The sequence below is a fragment of the Hyperoodon ampullatus genome, assembly GCF_949752795.1.
Source record: "Hyperoodon ampullatus genome assembly, chromosome: X".
Lineage (NCBI taxonomy): Eukaryota > Metazoa > Chordata > Mammalia > Artiodactyla > Ziphiidae > Hyperoodon > Hyperoodon ampullatus.
In genome coordinates, this window is record NC_136913.1 from 48209208 (window position 1) to 48228370 (window position 19163).

Consider the following 19163-nt stretch of genomic DNA (forward strand, 5'->3'; position numbering starts at 1 on the left):
TGGGTGAGCCTTTTACCAGCTAGTGAAGGATTAAACTTGCCATTCCTGACTTTGAAGATGGAGTGGGGCCATGTGAAAGGACTGAAGAACAGTCCCTAGGAGCTAAGAGTGACCCCCAGCTAACAGCCAGAAAGGAAATGAAGACCTTAGTCTTACAACTGCACGGAACTAAGCTCCGTCAACAACCTGGTTGAGCCCAAAAGCAGATTCTCTCCCAGAGCCTCCAGCTAAGAGTCCAGGCCACCAAACCTTGATTTCAGCCTGTGAGACTCTAAGCAGAGAATCCAGTAAAGCCTACCAGGACTTCTGACCCACGGAACTGAAATAATAAAAGGGTGTTGTGTTAAGCCCACTAAATCTGTGGTAACTTGCTATACAGCAATAGAAAACTAATATTCTCCTACTACTGATCATGAGCAGCCAGCCAAGAATAACCAGAAATATGAGAAAAGCCTCTAACAAGAAGATGGAGCACAAAACCAACCAAAAAACCCCAGGAACTTGGAGAAAAGATACTATGCAGGGAGAAAAAAAGTGTCAAAAACACTCTCTTCACTAAAATTACAGAGAGGTGCCATAATATCACATCCACAAAACAAAGAACAAGACGTTTATTCTAAAAAAGGAACAGACCAAAAAAAAAAATGAAAAGGAACTCTTGAAATTAAAAACAAGATAGTAGAAACGAAAAACTCAATGGAAGAGTTAGAAAATAAAGTTGACAATATCTTCCAGAAAGGAGAATAAAAAGACAAAAAGATAGAAAATAGAAAAGAACATTGGAGAAACAGTCCAAGAGGCCAAACATCCAAATAATAGCAGTTCTAGAAAGAGAAAACAAAGGGAAAGAACTCAACAATAAAATACTTTTAAGAAATTTCCCAGAAACTAAAGGATACGGGTCCACTGAGTATCCAACACAGTGGATGAGAACAGACCCCAACCAAGACACACTGTGAAATTTTATAATCCTGAGAAGAAAGAGAAGATATTACAAGCTTCCAGAGAGGAAAAAATGGATCACATGCAAAAGATCCAGAAAACAGAACATCTTTGTATTTCTCAATATCAATACTGAAAGCTAGAAAATCATGGAGCAATGACTTTAAATTTTTTAAATTGCCAACCTAAAATGACTTAGCCAGCCAAATAATCGATTAAATATGAAGACAGAATAAAGATGTTTTTAATACATGCAAGTCTCAAAGAATTTACCTCCCATATACCCTTTCTTAAGGTGGCAGAGGAAGTGGGCCACTAAAACAAAAGGTAAGCAAAGAAAGAGAAAGCCATGGGATTTAGGACACAGGAATTCCAATACAGGAGAGAGGCAGAGAAGTCTAGAATGATAGTAAAATGAAAGATCAGTATGATAGTTATGTAGCAGATGTCCAAGACAATCATTCTAGATTAGAACCATGTGACTAGAAAGATAGGCATGTTAAAGGCTATCATCTCCAAGATACCCACTGCCAATGTCCCATACTCCTTTTATTTATTTATTTTAATTTATTTATTTTTGGCTGCGTTGGGTCTTTGTTGCAGTGCACGGGCTTCTCATTGCAGTGGCTCCTCTTGTTGTGGAGCATAGGCTCTAGGCACACGGGCTTCAGTAGTTGTGGCTCACGGGGTCTAGAGCGCAGGCTCAGTAGTGGTGGCACATGGGCTTAGTTGCCCCGTGGCACGTGGAATCTTCCCGGACCAGGGCTCAAACCCGTGTCCCCTGCATTGGCAGGTGGATTCTTAACCACTGCGCCACCAGGGAAGCGCCCGATACTCCTTTTAAACCTGAGGACAGAACGCCCAGGTGAGCCTGGCTCAAAGTATCTGGACTTTGCTAATTTGACCACATGCTGCTGAAGCTCCTGCACCCCCTCCCTCCAAGTACTGCACAGCCTGGATCGGGCATGGACATATATTCCACCCAACAGAAGTTATCTGCTGTCTTCTACTCTTGCGGGGGGAGCGGGTCATGGGGAGATGAGAAGTAGAGAAGTCAGAAGGGCCCACTCCCCGTCAAACCATATTGTTACCAGACAACGAATTTTTCTGATCTGCACAACAGCCCTCTGGTGCCCTGACTGTGGTGAGCCATGTGTGTTTCCCTGGACTCACATGTGACCTCACCCCGATGACCTCCCTAGACTCGGCTCTCATAAACTCTTAGGGAAGCTGGAGCCGGACTATGACTGAGAGACTGTTCAGCTTATCCCCTCCTGGGCATCTTCACCTAACAGTAACTTCAATAACCAGCTAGGTGTGTGATTGCCATTCTGGTTTTCAAAACAAATAATATATATTATTTAGGTAAACTATAATGAAAAGCAAAGGAATGAGTAACACAAAAGTCAGGGTAGATATTACCTGTGGTGATGAGGGAGAGGAACGCAAGTGGGGGAGGGGCACACAGGTAGCTTCTAAAGTTCCAGTAGTGTTCTATTTCTTAACAAAAGTAGAGTTTTACTATTCTTTATACTGTACATACAAATTTAATATACTCTGTTGTAGAGATATATTTCACAATAAAATTACAATTTAAATAAAGAAAATGAGAGGAAAGAAAGCAATCAGAATGAGAAAGGAATCAATCCTGATACTATAAGGGGAGGGGAAGCCAGTGGTAGGATTCACTTACCATTTCATACGCTACTTCCTCAGGTGTATCTGTTTCTAAATTGAAACTGAATTCAATAGCTTCATTGTCTTTATGCTTGCCTTTCAATTTTTTAGGGTCTTCAACCCAGAGCCTTAAAGCCAGAGATGAATTTGAGCAATCATCTTCTTCCGCTAACTCCACCCTTAGTCCTGTATCCTCAGCAAAAAATGCGTGGTTTAGTAGGTCCCTGACAGACAACCTAATAAACAAAATACAAATCTGTTATCAATTCTTCCAGTCATAAACAAGGTATAGAGCACTTAATTAGTAAAAATTGTATCAAAGTAACAACCTGATTTAAAATTTTCTATTAATTAAACCGTTAATCTGCCTTTTTATAAAAACCAAATCTTATATCCAATTTATTATTACCAAGGATGCAAAGAAATCCCAACTAACATGCATTTGTAGTGATCTTAATTAAGGATTATGAACGGTAACATATCTAGATACTGAAGTTTAACATACCTAAAGGTATGCCTAGAGATAATTAGAGAAGTGCTGCAGTAAACGTTAGATGGACTGAGTATCTTCCCTAAGCCACTGGCTTAAGTTACTAAAACTCACACAACACATTGTTGGCAAAGGAAACTAAAAACTCTTCGAGGTATATAAACTCTAAAGTAAATTAGGAATTCAAACACTTTTACAAATGTTATAAATAGAAGTCATTAACTCTATTAACAATAATCTAGTCAGTGTACTTCACTCTTTAGGGAACACCATGGGTGAAAGTAATTCAGTTCAGCAAAGTCACACGGTTTTCTTAAAGTATTTAAGTCCAGTATCCTAGGCTAAAGTATACATATAATGGATACAACTCTAGCCTAATATTAGGGATTAACCATCTCTGAAAAGAAAAAAGCACAGAGGTTCAAAAGATTCTTTTATAAGCTGGGAGAGTTAATTTCCTTTTCTTTGACCAACTTATAAAATAGATAAATAATATCTATCTATATTACAGGCCAGTGAGAGCTATAACTGATGTATTCCATAGTTTGTATGTAGAAAGCCCCGCCTGCACTATTTAAAACAGATAAAGCATATTGACAGCACAGTATCCTGTAAGTTGAGGATTTTCAACCTTCTACGCTTTTAGTGATCAAGAGACAAACACTTAACTAAGACAGTTTTATAAAAAAGAACAAGCTTGCTCAGACTAATTAGTCTTAAGGCTAAGGTGAGATGTGTTTAAGAAGGTACAACCAAGTTAAGCACTCTGCTTCTCAATGAAAGTTTTGCCTAGATATTTTTACCAAGGAATAACCACTGCAGTAGCAGCGGACAATATCATTCATTAAATACTTATTACTGTTAGGTATTTTATATGCATTCATTATCTTTTTAACTACCAAAAGAATACCTATTTTGAAGAACAGCTAAAGTAAGTTTCTCAAGATCACACTGGCTAAGTGTGAGTCCAGATTTGAATCTTATTCTGCTGTGGAAGCCTGTGCTCTTTCCAAAACACTAATGTGCCATAAATCCTTTTGAATATTTCAGTGTTCTTTGGTAATAGATCATAATTAAAATGCTGTACAAACAACAATCAGAAACCAAACTCAAATGGCTACTTCAACACAGTAGTTTTAGCATAGCTTAAAAAAAAGCATGCCTAAATTACTACAACTCAAAAACAACAACAACAAAATAAACAACTCAATTTTTTTAAAAGGCAAAGGACTTGAATAGACATTTCTCCAAAGAAGATATACAAATGGCCAATAAGCACATGGAAAGATACTCAACGTTATTAGTCCTTAGGGAAATGCAAATCAAAACCACAATAAGATGCCACTTTATACCCATTAGGATGCCTATTAACAAAAAATGGAAAATAACTGTTGGTGAGGACGCTGAGAAATTGGAACCATCGCACATTGCTGGAAGGAATGCAAAATGATGCAGCCACTATGGAAAAAATACAGTGGTTCTTCAAAAAATTAAATATATTATTACCGTATGATTCAGTAATTCTACTCCTAGGTATATACCAAAAAGAATTAAAAGCAGAGATTCAAGAAGATACTTGTTCACCAATGTTCATGCCGCATTATTCACAATAGCCAAGAGGCAGAAATAATCCAAGTGTCCATTAACAGATGAATGGATAAACAAAATGTGGTGTGTGTGTGTGTATACACACACACACGCACACACAAACACAAGCACACAAAGGAATAGTATTCAACCATAAAAACAAAGGAAATTCTGATACATGCTATAACATGGATCAACATTTAAACACTATGCTATGTGAAATAAGCCAGACGCAAAAGGACAAATATTTTATGATTCTACTGATATGAGGTACCTACATAGAAGTAGAGACAAAGTAGAATAGAGGTTGGCAGGGGTTGAGGGGAAAGGGAGTGGGGAGTTACTGTTTAATGGGCACAGAGTTTCTGTTTGGGATGATGAGAAAGTTCTGGAAATAGTGGTGATGGTTGTACAACAATGTGAATGTGCATAATGCCACTGAATTGTACATTTTAAAATGATTAAAATGGCGACTCTTAGGTTATTTATATTTTACCATAATTAAAATATAGAGATATATAAATATAGCCTGTTGGCACAAACACCAAGAATGTTGTGTAATAAAGCTATAATTAAACAGGTTTTATCTTAGTGACTTTTTATATTTTCAGATATGCAACACTAAACTTAGATAGATAACTAATAAAAATGGGAGAAAGTCAGTGAAATGCTGGTGGAAATAATTTCTATAAAGGATCTATCACCTTATTAATCATAATCAATAAGGAGGTAAAAATCAAATCACTAACCAAGCAATTTGAGTCAGCAACTGTCCAAAGTTCAAATTAAAGGGAAAAGCTAAAACTAAAAGGAATTGTCCATAAGAAAAATACAAATTGTGATAGAAATAAATCTAGAACACTATTTCTTGAACAAAAATAGCCCTATCAGCTTTACCGTTATCATGACACAGGACATTATGGACAAATAAAAAACATCAGGTGAATTGATGGTTACATTTTTTCTTAAACTATCATAAAAAACCATTTAAGTACTTATGTGAAGGTGACAATGCAGGAAACTCTCTACTATCTACCAACTGTTAGAAGCAAGTTAACCTGGGAGGGGGGCCCACTGACTGTTAAACTGATGGCTGAAGGTGATCTTGTCACAACACACACAGACAAACACAACCCAAATTTCGGTTCAAGGAAAATTCAGCACATGATATCAGTTTAAAATGGCAAACAAGATGCACTGATACACTTCACTCTAGTCAGTATGGTTTGGATTCCACTGAAAAGTCATACCCAGCATGATTCAAAGGTCAGAAAAAGACCCAGCTCAAGATAACAGAAAAATTCATCCATCAGTTATGTCATTTCACTACATATGCACCCACCTTTCAGATTTATTTTGACGAATACATCCCTCGATGATTTCTTTCACTTCAGGATCAGTGACTTTATTGAAACTGGCTGGTTTTATACCCTGGAAGAAGAAAAACGGTTTCTAGTCACAAATTAAGCAACTGAAAGCCCAAGCCAACATCATTACTAAAATAATGATTTTTTACCAGTAAACCATATTCAAATTTTAAATGAGATAAATATATACACACAGTATAAGTTTAACAATTTTTTGACAAGGATTTTGTCATAGCTCTACAAATAACAGTGAAAAATTGTAAATGATCTAAATCTCTAATAATAGAGGTAATATTACATAAATTATGTGATATACATATATATGCATATGCTAATACACGGAAACTAAACATGTTCTCATAGTAATTAATAACGTGGAGAATTCTCATGTTGCAACATTAAGTAGGAAAAAAATAGGATCCCAAAATGTACATACAGTATAACCCCAATTAGTAAAATATAATAAACAAGTATTTTTTTGAAATCAGAAAAATCAGTTATTAAAAAACAAGGGCTTCTCTATCGCAAACATTTCATATCAATATTTCAAAGTCTTCTAGAATGGCTAGACACAATGAGCAATCAGTAAATATATATATAAAATATATATATTGTTATATATATATAAACTTTTGAGAAATCTATATTATGTTTATCCTTAAACAATACCAAAATATTGAGAGAACCTTAAGCTAATTATCAGGTTCTAGAAATTTAATATCAAATTAATGAGGTCCAGATAATTCAAAACGTTCTTATAATAACTGTTAGCTGCCTAAATCTACTTATTTTATATTCTGTTACCCTTAATTTATGGGTTTTAGATTTAAAAAATAATACAAGAACATTGCCATCATTTAATAGAAAATTCAAAATTAAGCTATAAGCAGAAAGGTATAATAGAAAAATTATCATGGAATAAGGCAATCTAAGATCTAGTTCTGGGTCTTCACACTACCTCACAGAATACAGAATCAGAAAGCCAAGTACCATATCCTAGATAAATCTGGTGAGATTAGGAGTTAATTTGGGCCTCAAATTCAAGAAGCTTTAGTAGAGATGGAAATCTGAATTGTGATATGGCATTTTTGTGACCTGAATATAAAAGAATAAAATCACCATACAAAAAATGGAATTTTTTATTCTACTTATAGAAAAAGCCCTCTTTGACCTTTCCACTGATCTCTTACCCACTCCCCAGCCCTGGATAATTACTGCCTTTCTCTGCTCCTAGGTGAAAATAATTGGGGAGCTGCAACTTACAAAATCAAGTAAAGACTCTTCTATTTGTGGTCGTACAATATATGGACCCAAACTAAAAGGGCATTCTAGCCCCATTTCTTTTTCTCAGCTGTTTATTATAGAAATTTTCAAACATACTCAAAAGTAGAAGTCCCATGTAATCACCACCAGTTTCAACAACAAGCATCATTCCTTAACCTCGTTTCAGCTGTCTACTCCCACACCACTTTTATCCTGGAATATTTTAAAGCAAATACTAGGCATCATGTCATTTCACCCATACAGTCTCCAGTTTCTATCTCTAACAGATATCATGTTATCATCCCACCTAAAATAATTATCAATAATTGCTTAATATCATCTAAAACCCAATCCATACTCAAATTTTCCAAATTGTCTAAATGAGGTGTTCTTACAAGTTGGTCTGTTCAAATCAGGAGCCAAACAAAGTCCATACATTACATGTATGGTGCAATGGAACCGGCTCATACCAGCTCACAAGAGCCAACTATTACATTTTCAGGAATTGCACAAGCTGATTGCTAAATACATTCATTTATAAAATTTAAATTATATAAACTTACGATTAAATAAATTATATTAAGAGCCAAGGTAATACTGAAAACACAACTCCTTGATTGTTTTACTACATTTTACTATTATTTATGCTCTTGCAGTTGTTTACATCTTTTGTATCCGTATGGTGGAAATACTATACGAGTGCCACTCTGCACCCTTTCTTAACCCTGCATTCAAGTGAGGTCACATTGGTGACCTGAAATCAGTCATGGTGGGAGCACTTACACCAAGGAAATTAGCAAATGCTAGAAATCAGTGCTTTTTCTTTTTCAGAGAATCAGTTGTTAAACATTTACCAGCTCATCACTACTTTAAGTCTCTTGTATTCTGTAACAGTCCCTTCCCCTTTTTTCTTTCAAGAAATTGATTTGTTGGAGAAACTAGGTCATCTGTCATATAGAATTCTGGATTTCTTATTGTCTCCCTAAACAAACCTTTAAAGTCAGACTTGAGGTCAAAATCCACCATTACTAGTAGCTGTGTGAACTTGGGCAGGTCACAACCTCTGATTCTCAGTCTCATCATTTCTAAACTGAAGACAGTGCCATCTTGTAGGAATATAAAGATAAAAGCATGTGGCATATATTATGTATTTTAAAATGGTACCTATTAGTATGTTACCTGAAACACTCTAACAATCTCTTTTGTGGCCTACCTTGAGCCACCTAACTGGATATGAAAGGACCTATTTTCAACAATCTTAACACTTTGCTTCTACCTCCCTTACTATACTTCTATCCTCTTATTTTTATAGTTATTTGTGAGTTTATATTATTGCCCTACTAAAAATGTAAGCTCTTTGTAGGTAGCAAACACTTCTTACTCATCTTTGCATTCCTTGTAATTTCTAATGCAAAAAATTACTCATAGCAGGGAACCAAATACTGTATCCATTGAATGTCACTTCATAATCAGGCTTCTAGAACTAGAAGAAATCTTCAAAACCATTTAGCCAATCTTTATTATGTAGCTTTGGAAAATAAGATCCATCTAATAAATACCTAAAAATTCTTTACAAACAAATGGCTATAGATGATATATCTGTACATTTTCCCCAAAGATACTAATACAGAGCATTTTATATGACCCCATTTGAGTATAGGTATATAGCATAAATCTAAAGCTTGTTTCATTACAATTATGTTAAATTTAGCACTGTTATACAGAACTAAACCAAAATTAGGTTTTCTGTTTGTTTGTTTTAATTTGGATTTTCTGTTTTTATTTTTGGTTGTGTTGGGTCTTCGTTGCTGTGCGTGGGCTTCTAGTTGCAGTGAGCGGGGGCTACTCTTCATTGCGGTGCATGGGCTTCTCATTGCAGTGGCTTCTCTTGTTGCGGAACATAGGCTCTAGGCACATGGGCTTCAGTAGTTGTGGCACGCGGGGTCTAGAGCGCAGGCTCAGTAGTTGTGGTGCACGAGCTTAGTTGCTCCGTGGCATGTGAGATCTTCCCAGGCCAGGGATCAAACCCGTGTCCCCTGCATTGGCAGGCAGATTCTTAACCACTGAGCTACCAGGGAAGCCCCCAAATTAGGTTTTTTAAAATTAATTTTTATTGGAATATAGTTCCTTTACACCAAAATTAGGTTTGACTAAGTCGACTTCTAAGTTTACTTTACCATGAAATGTGGCAATTTGTGAAGTAAAAAGAATAAAGTTATACCTACACTAGTTACTTTACGGTATATTTGAGCTGCATTCTGGCACTCAGAATAAGGGTACTCCGAAGTAGCCATTTCTAGCATACACATTCCAAAAGCATAGACGTCCACAGATTCATCGTAGTGCTCTTCATACATCTCTGGGGCCATAAACTCAGGAGTGCCTACAAAATACCACAACCACATTTTTTTTAAAAGAAAGAAAACTAGAGAATTCCCTGGCGGTCCAGTGGTTAGGACTCTGCACTCTCACTGTCAAGGGCCGGGGTTCAGTCCCTGGTCATGGAACTAAAATCCCACAAGCCACGCAGTGTGACCAAAAAAAAAAAATGTATCCACCAAGATAACATTCCCTTTGCCATAAGGATTACCTGAGTTAAGTTCTGCTCCCTAAAAGCATATATATATATATATATTTATTTATTTATTTATTTATACATATATATATATATATTTATACATATAATATACATATATATACACATATAGTTTCCTTAACTTAATTTCTTTAGCTTTCCATACTGATGAAGTACAATTTGCAATGTTCAAAATTAGGTAATGATTACCAAAATCTGTTTTTATTTCTATCCTAGTTTTTAGTTATTTACATTTTTCTGAAGTAGTAAATGCTCTTTCTTAAGTCCTCAGAACCTTTCAATAATATTAAATACATCACAAAAGAAATACACTGGGATGTCTCTAAAATCAGTCAATATATAATAGATATTTCTAAGCAAATTCACATTCTAGACCAGGGGCCAGCAAATTTCTCTGTAAAGGGCCAAACAGTAAATATTTCAGGCTTTGTAATCCACATGGGCTCTATCACAACTAATTAACTCTGACACTGTAGTGAAAAAGCAACCATAGACAATATGTAAATGAGTGGGTGTGGCTGTGTTCCAACAAAACTTTATTTACAAAACTAGGCAGTGAAGCCAAATTTGGCCCATAGGCTGTGGTTTGCTGATCCCCGTTCTAGACATACAATTTAAAAAATCTGTCTTTACGCAACCAACAAACTATAAAATGTTAATCACCAATGACACTTTTAGCAAATGATGTGCGCATTAAGGTGGCTAGTCCTAGATCACCAATCTTCACAGATCCAGTGGGTCCCGTGATGAAAATATTGTCACACTTCAGATCCCGGTGAATAATAGGAGGAGTCCTAGTGTGCAAGAACTGCAACCCCTTTAAAATTTGCCTGCACCAGCTCCTTAAGACCTTTGGTTTCATGACTTTAAATCGTTTTAAGTACCTACACAAAGAAACAAAAACCACATGTAAACAAACATACCTAGCTTACTGTATGAGCACATTAGGGTAAATCATGTAAGCTAGCTGATACTGTATATATTATGATTGCCATCACTGAGTTATCTTCTATTGTCTGTTATGACAAAAAATTATTAAATCTAAAGCCTCATTCTTAGAGAAGACATCCTACTAAGTTTAGCATTTTTAATTCAAAACATGAATCATTCCAATCAGAGTGACCTTTTGTGGAATGGCATCAAAATTTTAAAAACAAAGTCCTCTCTACTTCCTAATAACTGCTTAAATAGAGTTATCAGAGGGTTTAACTATGTAAAATTTTAGTGCAAAGATGCTAGGAAACAGAAAAAGTACATCGCACATTTAATAATCACAAATAAGTGGTTATACCATCAAATGAAATACTGTAGTCAGAAACAAAGCGATAGACTATAATTACATAGTACTGCTCACTAGATATGTGAATCTGGCCACGTCCCCAACCTTTCATCATCTTCTACAAAATGACATTATATTATCTCCATAATGATTTCTAATTCTAAAATTCTATGATATCCCACAAATATTAATTTCTCAACATTGTATTTTCTAACAAACTTCATTAACATCCAAATTTTTTAACCTGCCCTGAAACATAGTCACTAGATTCAGATTCTACAAATTCTTTAATCAAGTAGTGTTACTTTACAAACAACTTTTGCGACTCCTGAAAATTATTTCCAAATAAAACTCCATTGGCACTTTCAGGGTCAACTTACGTCTTTAAGGTTCCTGATGTCATAAGTTCAGTCACTAATACAATACATTTCTTTCCTTTTAATATAGACTCCCAGGAATCATAGAATCGAACTATATTGGGATGTTGGAGACCCTTTAACATCTCTGCTTCTTCCTTGAACCTTTGCTGCTCAGCTTTGGTCAATTTCCGGTCCTAAAATGGAAGATCAAGTTCCAAATTAAAGTCTAGAAATTCTCTTGCACATTTCTAACACCACTCAAGTGAGTGCTTTATTTATTTATTTTTTGTTTGTTTGTTTGTTTGTTTGTTTGCGGTACGCGGGTCCCTCACTGTTGTGGTCTCTCCCGCTGCGGAGCACAGGCTCCGGACGCGCAGGCCCAGCGGCCATGGCTCACGGGCCCAGCCGCTCCGCGGCATGTGGGATCTTCCCGGACCGGGGCACAAATCTGTGTCCCCTGCATTGGCAGGCGGACTCTCAACCACTGAGCCACCAGGGGAGCCCCCAAAACAATCTTGAAAAAAGAAGGAAGTTGGAGTTCTGGACTTCAAAACTTACTACAAAGCTATAGTAATCAAAACACTGTGATACTGGCATAAAGATCAATGGAATAGACTATAGAGCTAGAAATAATCCCTCATATAAATAGTCAAATAGATGATTTTCGACAAGGGTGTCAAGATCATTCAATGGAGAAAGGATTGTCTCTTCACAAAAGGTTGGAGAAACTGAGTATCCATGTGCAAAAGAATGAAGAACTTGTAAAAACCGAGAGCAGAATAGTGGTTACCCTTACCTTACACCATATATAAAAATTAACTCAAAATGCATCAAAGACCTAATAAACATAAGAGGTAAAATTATAAAACTTTTATAAGAAAACACAGGGGAAAAATCTTCATGATACTGGGTTTAGCAATGAATTTTTAAGTGAAAGCACACAGGCAACAAAAGATAAAATATATAAACTAAACTTAATCAAAATTAAAAACTTGTACATTAAAGGCACTATAAGACAGTGAAAAGGCAATCTACAGAATGGGAGAAAATATTTGCAACTCTATATCTAATAAGGGATTAATACTCAGAATATATAAAAGAACTCCTGTCACTCAACAACAGCAACAACAATAACAGCCCAATTCAAAAATTGGCAAAGGACTTGAATGGACATTTTTCCAAAACAGAAATACAAATGGTGAATAAGCACACAAAAAGAGGCTCAACATCTCTAGTCATTGGAGAAATGCAAATCAAATCCAGAATGAGATGCCACTTCACACCATTAGGATGGCTATTAAACACACACACACACACACACACACACACACACACAGAGAAAATAACAAATACTGGCAAACATGTGGAGTAAATAGAACCCTTGTTCATTGCTGGCGGGAATGTAAAATGAACGCTATGGAAAACAGTATGGCAGTTCCTAAAAAACTGAAATATGATCCAGCAATCCCACTTTCTAGGTATATACCAAAAAGAATTGAAAGCAGGGACTTGAGCAGATATTCGTACACTAATATCATAGCAGTGTTATTCATAATAGCCAAAAGATGGACACAATACAAATGTCCATCAATGGATGAATGGATAAAACATGTGTGGTATATACATACAAGTTCAGTCTTAAAAAGGAATGAAATTCTTATACATGCTACAGCATGGATGAATCTTGAAAACATTATGCTAAGTGAGATAACCCAGACACAAAAGAACAAATATTGCATGATTCCACTTATATGAGATACCTAGAATAGACAAATTCATAGATACAGAAAGTAGAATAGTGGTTACCAGGGGATGGGAAGAGTGGGGAATAGGGAGTTGTTAATTATTTTTTTTAATATTCATTGGAGTACAATTGCTTTACAATGTTGTGTTAGTTTCTGCTGTATAACAAAGTGAATCAGCTATACACATACATATATCCCCATATCCCCTTCCTTTTGTGTCTCCCTCCCACCCTCCCTATCCCACCCCTCTAGGTGGTCACAAAGCACCGAGCTGATCTCCCTGTGCTATGCAGCTGCTTCCCACTAGCTATCTATTTTACATTTGGTAGTGTATATATGTCAGTGCTACTCTCTTACTTCGTCCTAGCTTACCCTTCCCCCTCTCCGTGTCCTCAAGTCCATTCTCTACATCTGCATCTTTATTCCTGTCCTGCCCCTAAGTTCATCAGAACCTTTTTTTTTTTTGTGGTACGCAGGCCTCTCACTGTTGTGGCCTCTCCCGTTGCGGAGCACAGGCTCCGGACGCGCAGGCTCAGCGGCCATGGCTCACGGGCCTAGCCGCTCCGCGGCATGTGGGATCTTCCTGGACCTGTGTCCCCCGCATCGGCAGGTGGACTCTCAACCACTGCGCCACCAGGGAAGCCCCAGAACCTTTTTTTTGTTTTTAGATTCCATATATATGTGTTAGTAAGTTTCTGACTTATTTCAGTCTGTATGACAGACTCTAGGTCCATCCACCTCACTACAAATAACTCAATTTCGTTTCTTTTGATGGCTGAGTAATATTCCATTGTATATATGTGCCACATCTTTATCCATTCATCTGTCGATGGACACCTGAGTTATTGCTTAATGGGTACAGAGTTTCAGTTTGGGATGATGAAGAAGTTCTGGAAATGGGTGGTAGTGAGGGTGAACGTACTTAATGCCACTGAATTGTACACTTAAAATGGTTAAAATGGTAAATTTTATGTTATGTACATTTTGTCACAATAAAAATTTATTTTAAAAAAGAGTTAAGGAACTTATAGTATTTGTCTTTCTCTGACATCTCACTGAACACAATGCCTTAAAGGTCTTTCTATGTTGTCACAAATGGCAGGATTTCCTTCTTTCTCATGGCTGAATAATATTCCATTGTATACATATACACATCACATCTACTTTACCCATTCTTCTGTTGACAGACACTTAGGTTGTTGCCATATCTTGGCTATTGTGAATGCTGCAATGAACATGGGTATGCAAATATCCCTTCAAATTACAAATATCATACATTTATATGTGGAGTCTAAAAATCTGAACTTGTAAAATCAGAGTAGAATAGTAGTTACCAGGGGCTGAGGGGTAGGGGAATGTTATTTCAGGGTACAAACTTACAACTAGTAGAGAAATAAGTTCTAGAGATCTAATATACAGCATAGTGATTATAGTCAACAATACTGTATGGTAAACTTCAAAGTTCCTAATAGACTAAATCTTGGTTGTTCTCAACACAAAAATGAAATGATAAATATGTGACATGCATGATAAAGGTGTTAACTAACATTACTATAGTGATCATATTGCAATATGTATCTCAATTTTTTTTAAAGCCTAAAAAAAAAGAGTTAAGGAACTCAAAGAACAAAAGCAAGGAACAACAAACTTAGAAGAGAGCTGGAAACAGGTAAAGTGTTTATGCTTTTCTAGCTAACCTAAAATGACTAATAAATCCTAAATGTCCCTGTAATTAGCTACGAGTCATCCTCTCATGATAGATCAGCAGATCTACTCTGAATAATTATGAATAAATTTTGATGCATTCTGATTAAATTAGCAGAACACAAGTCTTTCATGTACCAAACTAAATTACTCCACTTTATCTTTTGATCCTATGGATCAAAAGTAGTCAGCATTAAGAGTAAACAGCTTTACAAAATTACAACTGCTGTCCCAGACATAATGCTGGAGGTAAAGTCCACTAAAAAAGTATGGCCAAGATCTTCAAAGGTCCACTTCTAATTCAGTGAGAGGAAAGTAAACCTCTCTTTGGTGTCAAACTAGCACCAAAATCAGAGGAAAGTTTTCAGCTACTATAGTAATCCTTCTTTAAACACAGACAGATTGACACACAGACACACACACACACACACACACTCTATTGTATTAATGATAACCACTTTGATAAGGTTATTTTCACACGTCGCCAATGAGTAGAGTCCGTACTCAAGAAAGGAGTGATGAACCACAAAAGGCAAACTAGAGAGCAGTGACAGCTAATGGAGCTGACAGAGTCGGAAAATTACAGTCTACAAAAATGATCCCTAAATCTACTGTCTCCAGTAGTAAGGTCACCAAAAAATGGTATCAAATATCAATTTTTCAGTGTTACAAATATTAATTTATATGGCTGATAAATATAATAGAGGTCAAATACAAATTTACCAAACAGATTTTGACTACTCCACACTTCTTTAAAAAGAAATACTGTCCTCATGTTAACTAAACACTTAATCTATTATAATATACGGAATGCTAAAAATGTATGCAAAACCTTTCCTGAGAGAAGGCACAATACCAACATGACTAACCTGCATATGTATTTATTCAAGATAAGAAGCATTTAGTTTCTAAAAGGTAAACTATGGTGTCATCAGCTATGTCTCTTAATGCAAACACCAACAATGAACTACAGAACCAGGTCAGAGGCTATGTGGATCTGTTTCTGCAAATGTGAAAAAAGGAAAAAATCATCAACATTGTTATAAAAGCTGTATTATAAAATAACTTGTTCAAATAAAGATGAATGCTATGAAGGCTTCAAAATGGTTCTTAAATATCAATGAATATTCTGGATAAATATGAGGTTACTCAGTATTTTATCACTAACATTGAATACTCAAACATGTACCATGTGCTTTATAAGCATTATCTCTAATTCTCAACGTTTTATTTCTCAAGCTGAACAGTAGGTACACAATTTCCATTATGTTATTCTTTATTCTTTTTTTGGATATCAGAAATATTTATTATATTTTTCTTTTTTAAAAAAGTGAAAAAGTAAAGCTCCAAAATGCTAAACTGCTTAGCTTGCCCAAGGTACCAAACTGGCACAGGCAAACTGGAACTTAGGTCTGCTGTAATATGAATCCCAAGTACTTCCTAGTTCAAAGCTCTGCCTCTCAGAAACAATATTCACAGTAATGACCTCAGATACCTCATTCACAAACCACTGTCCATGGAGAGATATGTGTAAAACTAAATGAAATAAGCACACACTAGGGTAGTTATAATTTGTAAATGGTAACATCAAAGTATTAATCAAGAAATCAGCATATAATAATCACAGTTTGGCCATATGAGCATGTTAAAGCTTTTAGACAGCAAGGGTATGTATTAATACCTAAAGAAAAGTGCTCATCGATGGTGATAAAGATAACATATGGAAAGGGGGATGAACCACAGACATAACCAGGTTCACTTGTCTTCCAGTACTGTTGAACAAAGAGGATGTCCTCATCCAGTTAGGACCTGAGCACCCAGTTCATTCAGTCAGTATACTATTTTAGCAGGACACACAGGAACATCTAGTACCTTTGTTCTGACTCTGTACTTACTAAGCCAGCTTCTGATTATAATTTAGCTTCCCATGTATCTAACCTACAGACCAATTAGGCCATATGACCTAACAACTATATCAGATAAAATTAATTCATTAATTCATTCTAAATTAATAAATTTCTGTCCTAAACCTAGGCATTTGAGTAAGAACAAGTCAGTCTCCCCAACGTGTCCAACCACCTCTGGACACTGACAAACAGTGAAGGCCAGACATTGAACCATGGCAACCCAACCATGAAACTGTTCCTCAGAGCCCCCAAGCCAGAGAGTGTCCTTAAATGACACCATTAACTAGTACCCTTTGAGCTTCAGCAGTTAGTTCAATGTTAAGAACCTTATTTTACAGGAATGATGATTTCTCAGACTAGAGTCTCTGACGCTGGTCCTGAAGCCCAAAATTAAGTTCTAACTCATTTGGGGGAAAAAAAAGAATCTTATTTTAAACAGTGTCCATTTAAGAAATCATTTGTTGTAAAATTGTTAAAAACATGAAAGAGTGATCTGCTCAAATAAGTAATGAGGAGGAAATTCTTAAATCATCGATGTAAGTGTTTTAAATATACAATTGATGGACTATAAATCCTTACTCTACCCCTTTGGGAAAGTTACTTAATGTATCTAAACCTCACTTCTACCACCTGAAAACTAATCATCCCTACCTCATATAAATATTGCAAGATTAAATAAAATATTCAAATTAAGTACCTGCATAAGTACTCAATTAATATTAATTTTGATAAATGCAAAAGTGTATGACACCATTATTAATAACTTAAGGTATACTAAAGTTGCTCAAAGACAAATTTCCCCGATTGTTGGGTTTTCAGAAACTTAACAGACATACTTAAGAGACCACATAAAACTAAGAGGTAACTCCAATTAATAAATGTAGAAGGAATGTGGGAAATAGGAAATAATCATTAGAACACCAGAGTAATACTTATTACAGGAAAAATAAACCAATGGATACAAAAATAATAAGGGAAAGTTTGAGGAGAAATGGATATTTGCATAGTCTCAAAGTATCTATTCCCAAGATATTTATTAATCTACAAAGGGAAAATATTAATTTACAATAAAGAATACCTATCAGACACCACCCTAACCAAATGATGAAGGTTATCATAACCAGTAATCCATATCGACATCATGTACCCCCTGCTATGATGCACTGAGAAGGGTACATCATTTCTATGGTATTTTTGTCAAAATTCATAGCCTAAATCTAATCATGTGAAAACATAAGACAAACCCAAATTAGGGAACACTCTACAAACTAACTGAGCAGTACTCATTAAAAGTTCAAGATCATGAAAAAAAAGAAAAAAAGTTCAAGATCATGAAAAACAAAGATTGAAGAACTGTCACAGATTGGAAAAGACTAAAGGGATATAACTACATGCAATGTGGGATCCTGAACTGGATCATACCATTGAAAAAAGAACACCAGTAGGAAAACTGGTGAAATCCAAACAAGTTCTCTACTTTAGTTAATAGTAATGTACTAATACCAATTTCTTAAGTTTTGATAAATGTTCTCTGATTAAAATATTAGCATAGACTTCCGGGGAAGATGGCGGAAGAGTAAGACGCACAGATCACCTTCTTCCCCAGAGATACACCAGAAATACATCTACACGTGGAACAACTCCTACAGAACACCCACTGAGCGCTGGCAGAAGACCTCAGACCTCCCAAAAGGCAAGAAACTCCCCACGTACCTGGGTACGGTAAAAGAAAAAAAGAATAAACAGAGACAAAACGATAGGGATGGGACCTGCAACAGTGGCAGGGAGCCGTGAAGGAGGAAACGTTTCCACACACTAGGAAGCCCCTTCACGGGCGGAGACTGCGGGTGGCGGAGGGGGAAAGCTTCAGAGTAGCGGAGGAGAGCACAGCAACAGGGGTGCAGAGGGCAAATCGGAGAGATTCCCGCACAGAGGACCGGTGCCGACCAGCACTCACCAGCCCGAGAGGCTTGTCTGCTCACCCACCGGGGCGGGCGGGGCTGGGAGCTGAGGCTCGGGCTTCCGATGGAGTGCAGGGAGAGGAATGGGGTTGGCGGTTGTGAACACAGCATTCAGGGGGTTAGTGCACCACGGCTAGCCGGGAGGCAGTCCGGGAAAAAGTCTGGACTTGCCAAAGAGGCAAGAGACTTTTTCTTCCCTCTTTGTTTCCTGGTGCGCGAGGAGAGGGATTAAGAGCGTTGCTTAAAGGAGATCCAGAGATGGGCGCGAACCGCAGCTAAAAACGTG

The 19163-nt window shown here is 36.5% G+C and overlaps 1 protein-coding gene across 4 annotated transcripts in view; it reads right to left on the reverse strand.

Annotated features, from left to right (window-relative positions):
* WNK3 (WNK lysine deficient protein kinase 3) overlaps positions 1-19163 on the reverse strand; it is a gene marked incomplete at both ends in the record, with an annotated part of 136350 nt that overhangs the window by 102758 nt on the left and 14429 nt on the right. For all 4 annotated transcript variants that reach the window (XM_079727426.1, XM_079727425.1, XM_079727424.1 and 1 more), the window contains 5 exons: positions 2636-2855; positions 6039-6127; positions 9552-9709; positions 10586-10806; positions 11582-11754. In XM_079727426.1, the coding sequence (XP_079583552.1) occupies positions 2636-2855; positions 6039-6127; positions 9552-9709; positions 10586-10806; positions 11582-11754 (861 nt within the window). The remainder of the gene's footprint in view (positions 1-2635; positions 2856-6038; positions 6128-9551; positions 9710-10585; positions 10807-11581; positions 11755-19163) is intronic.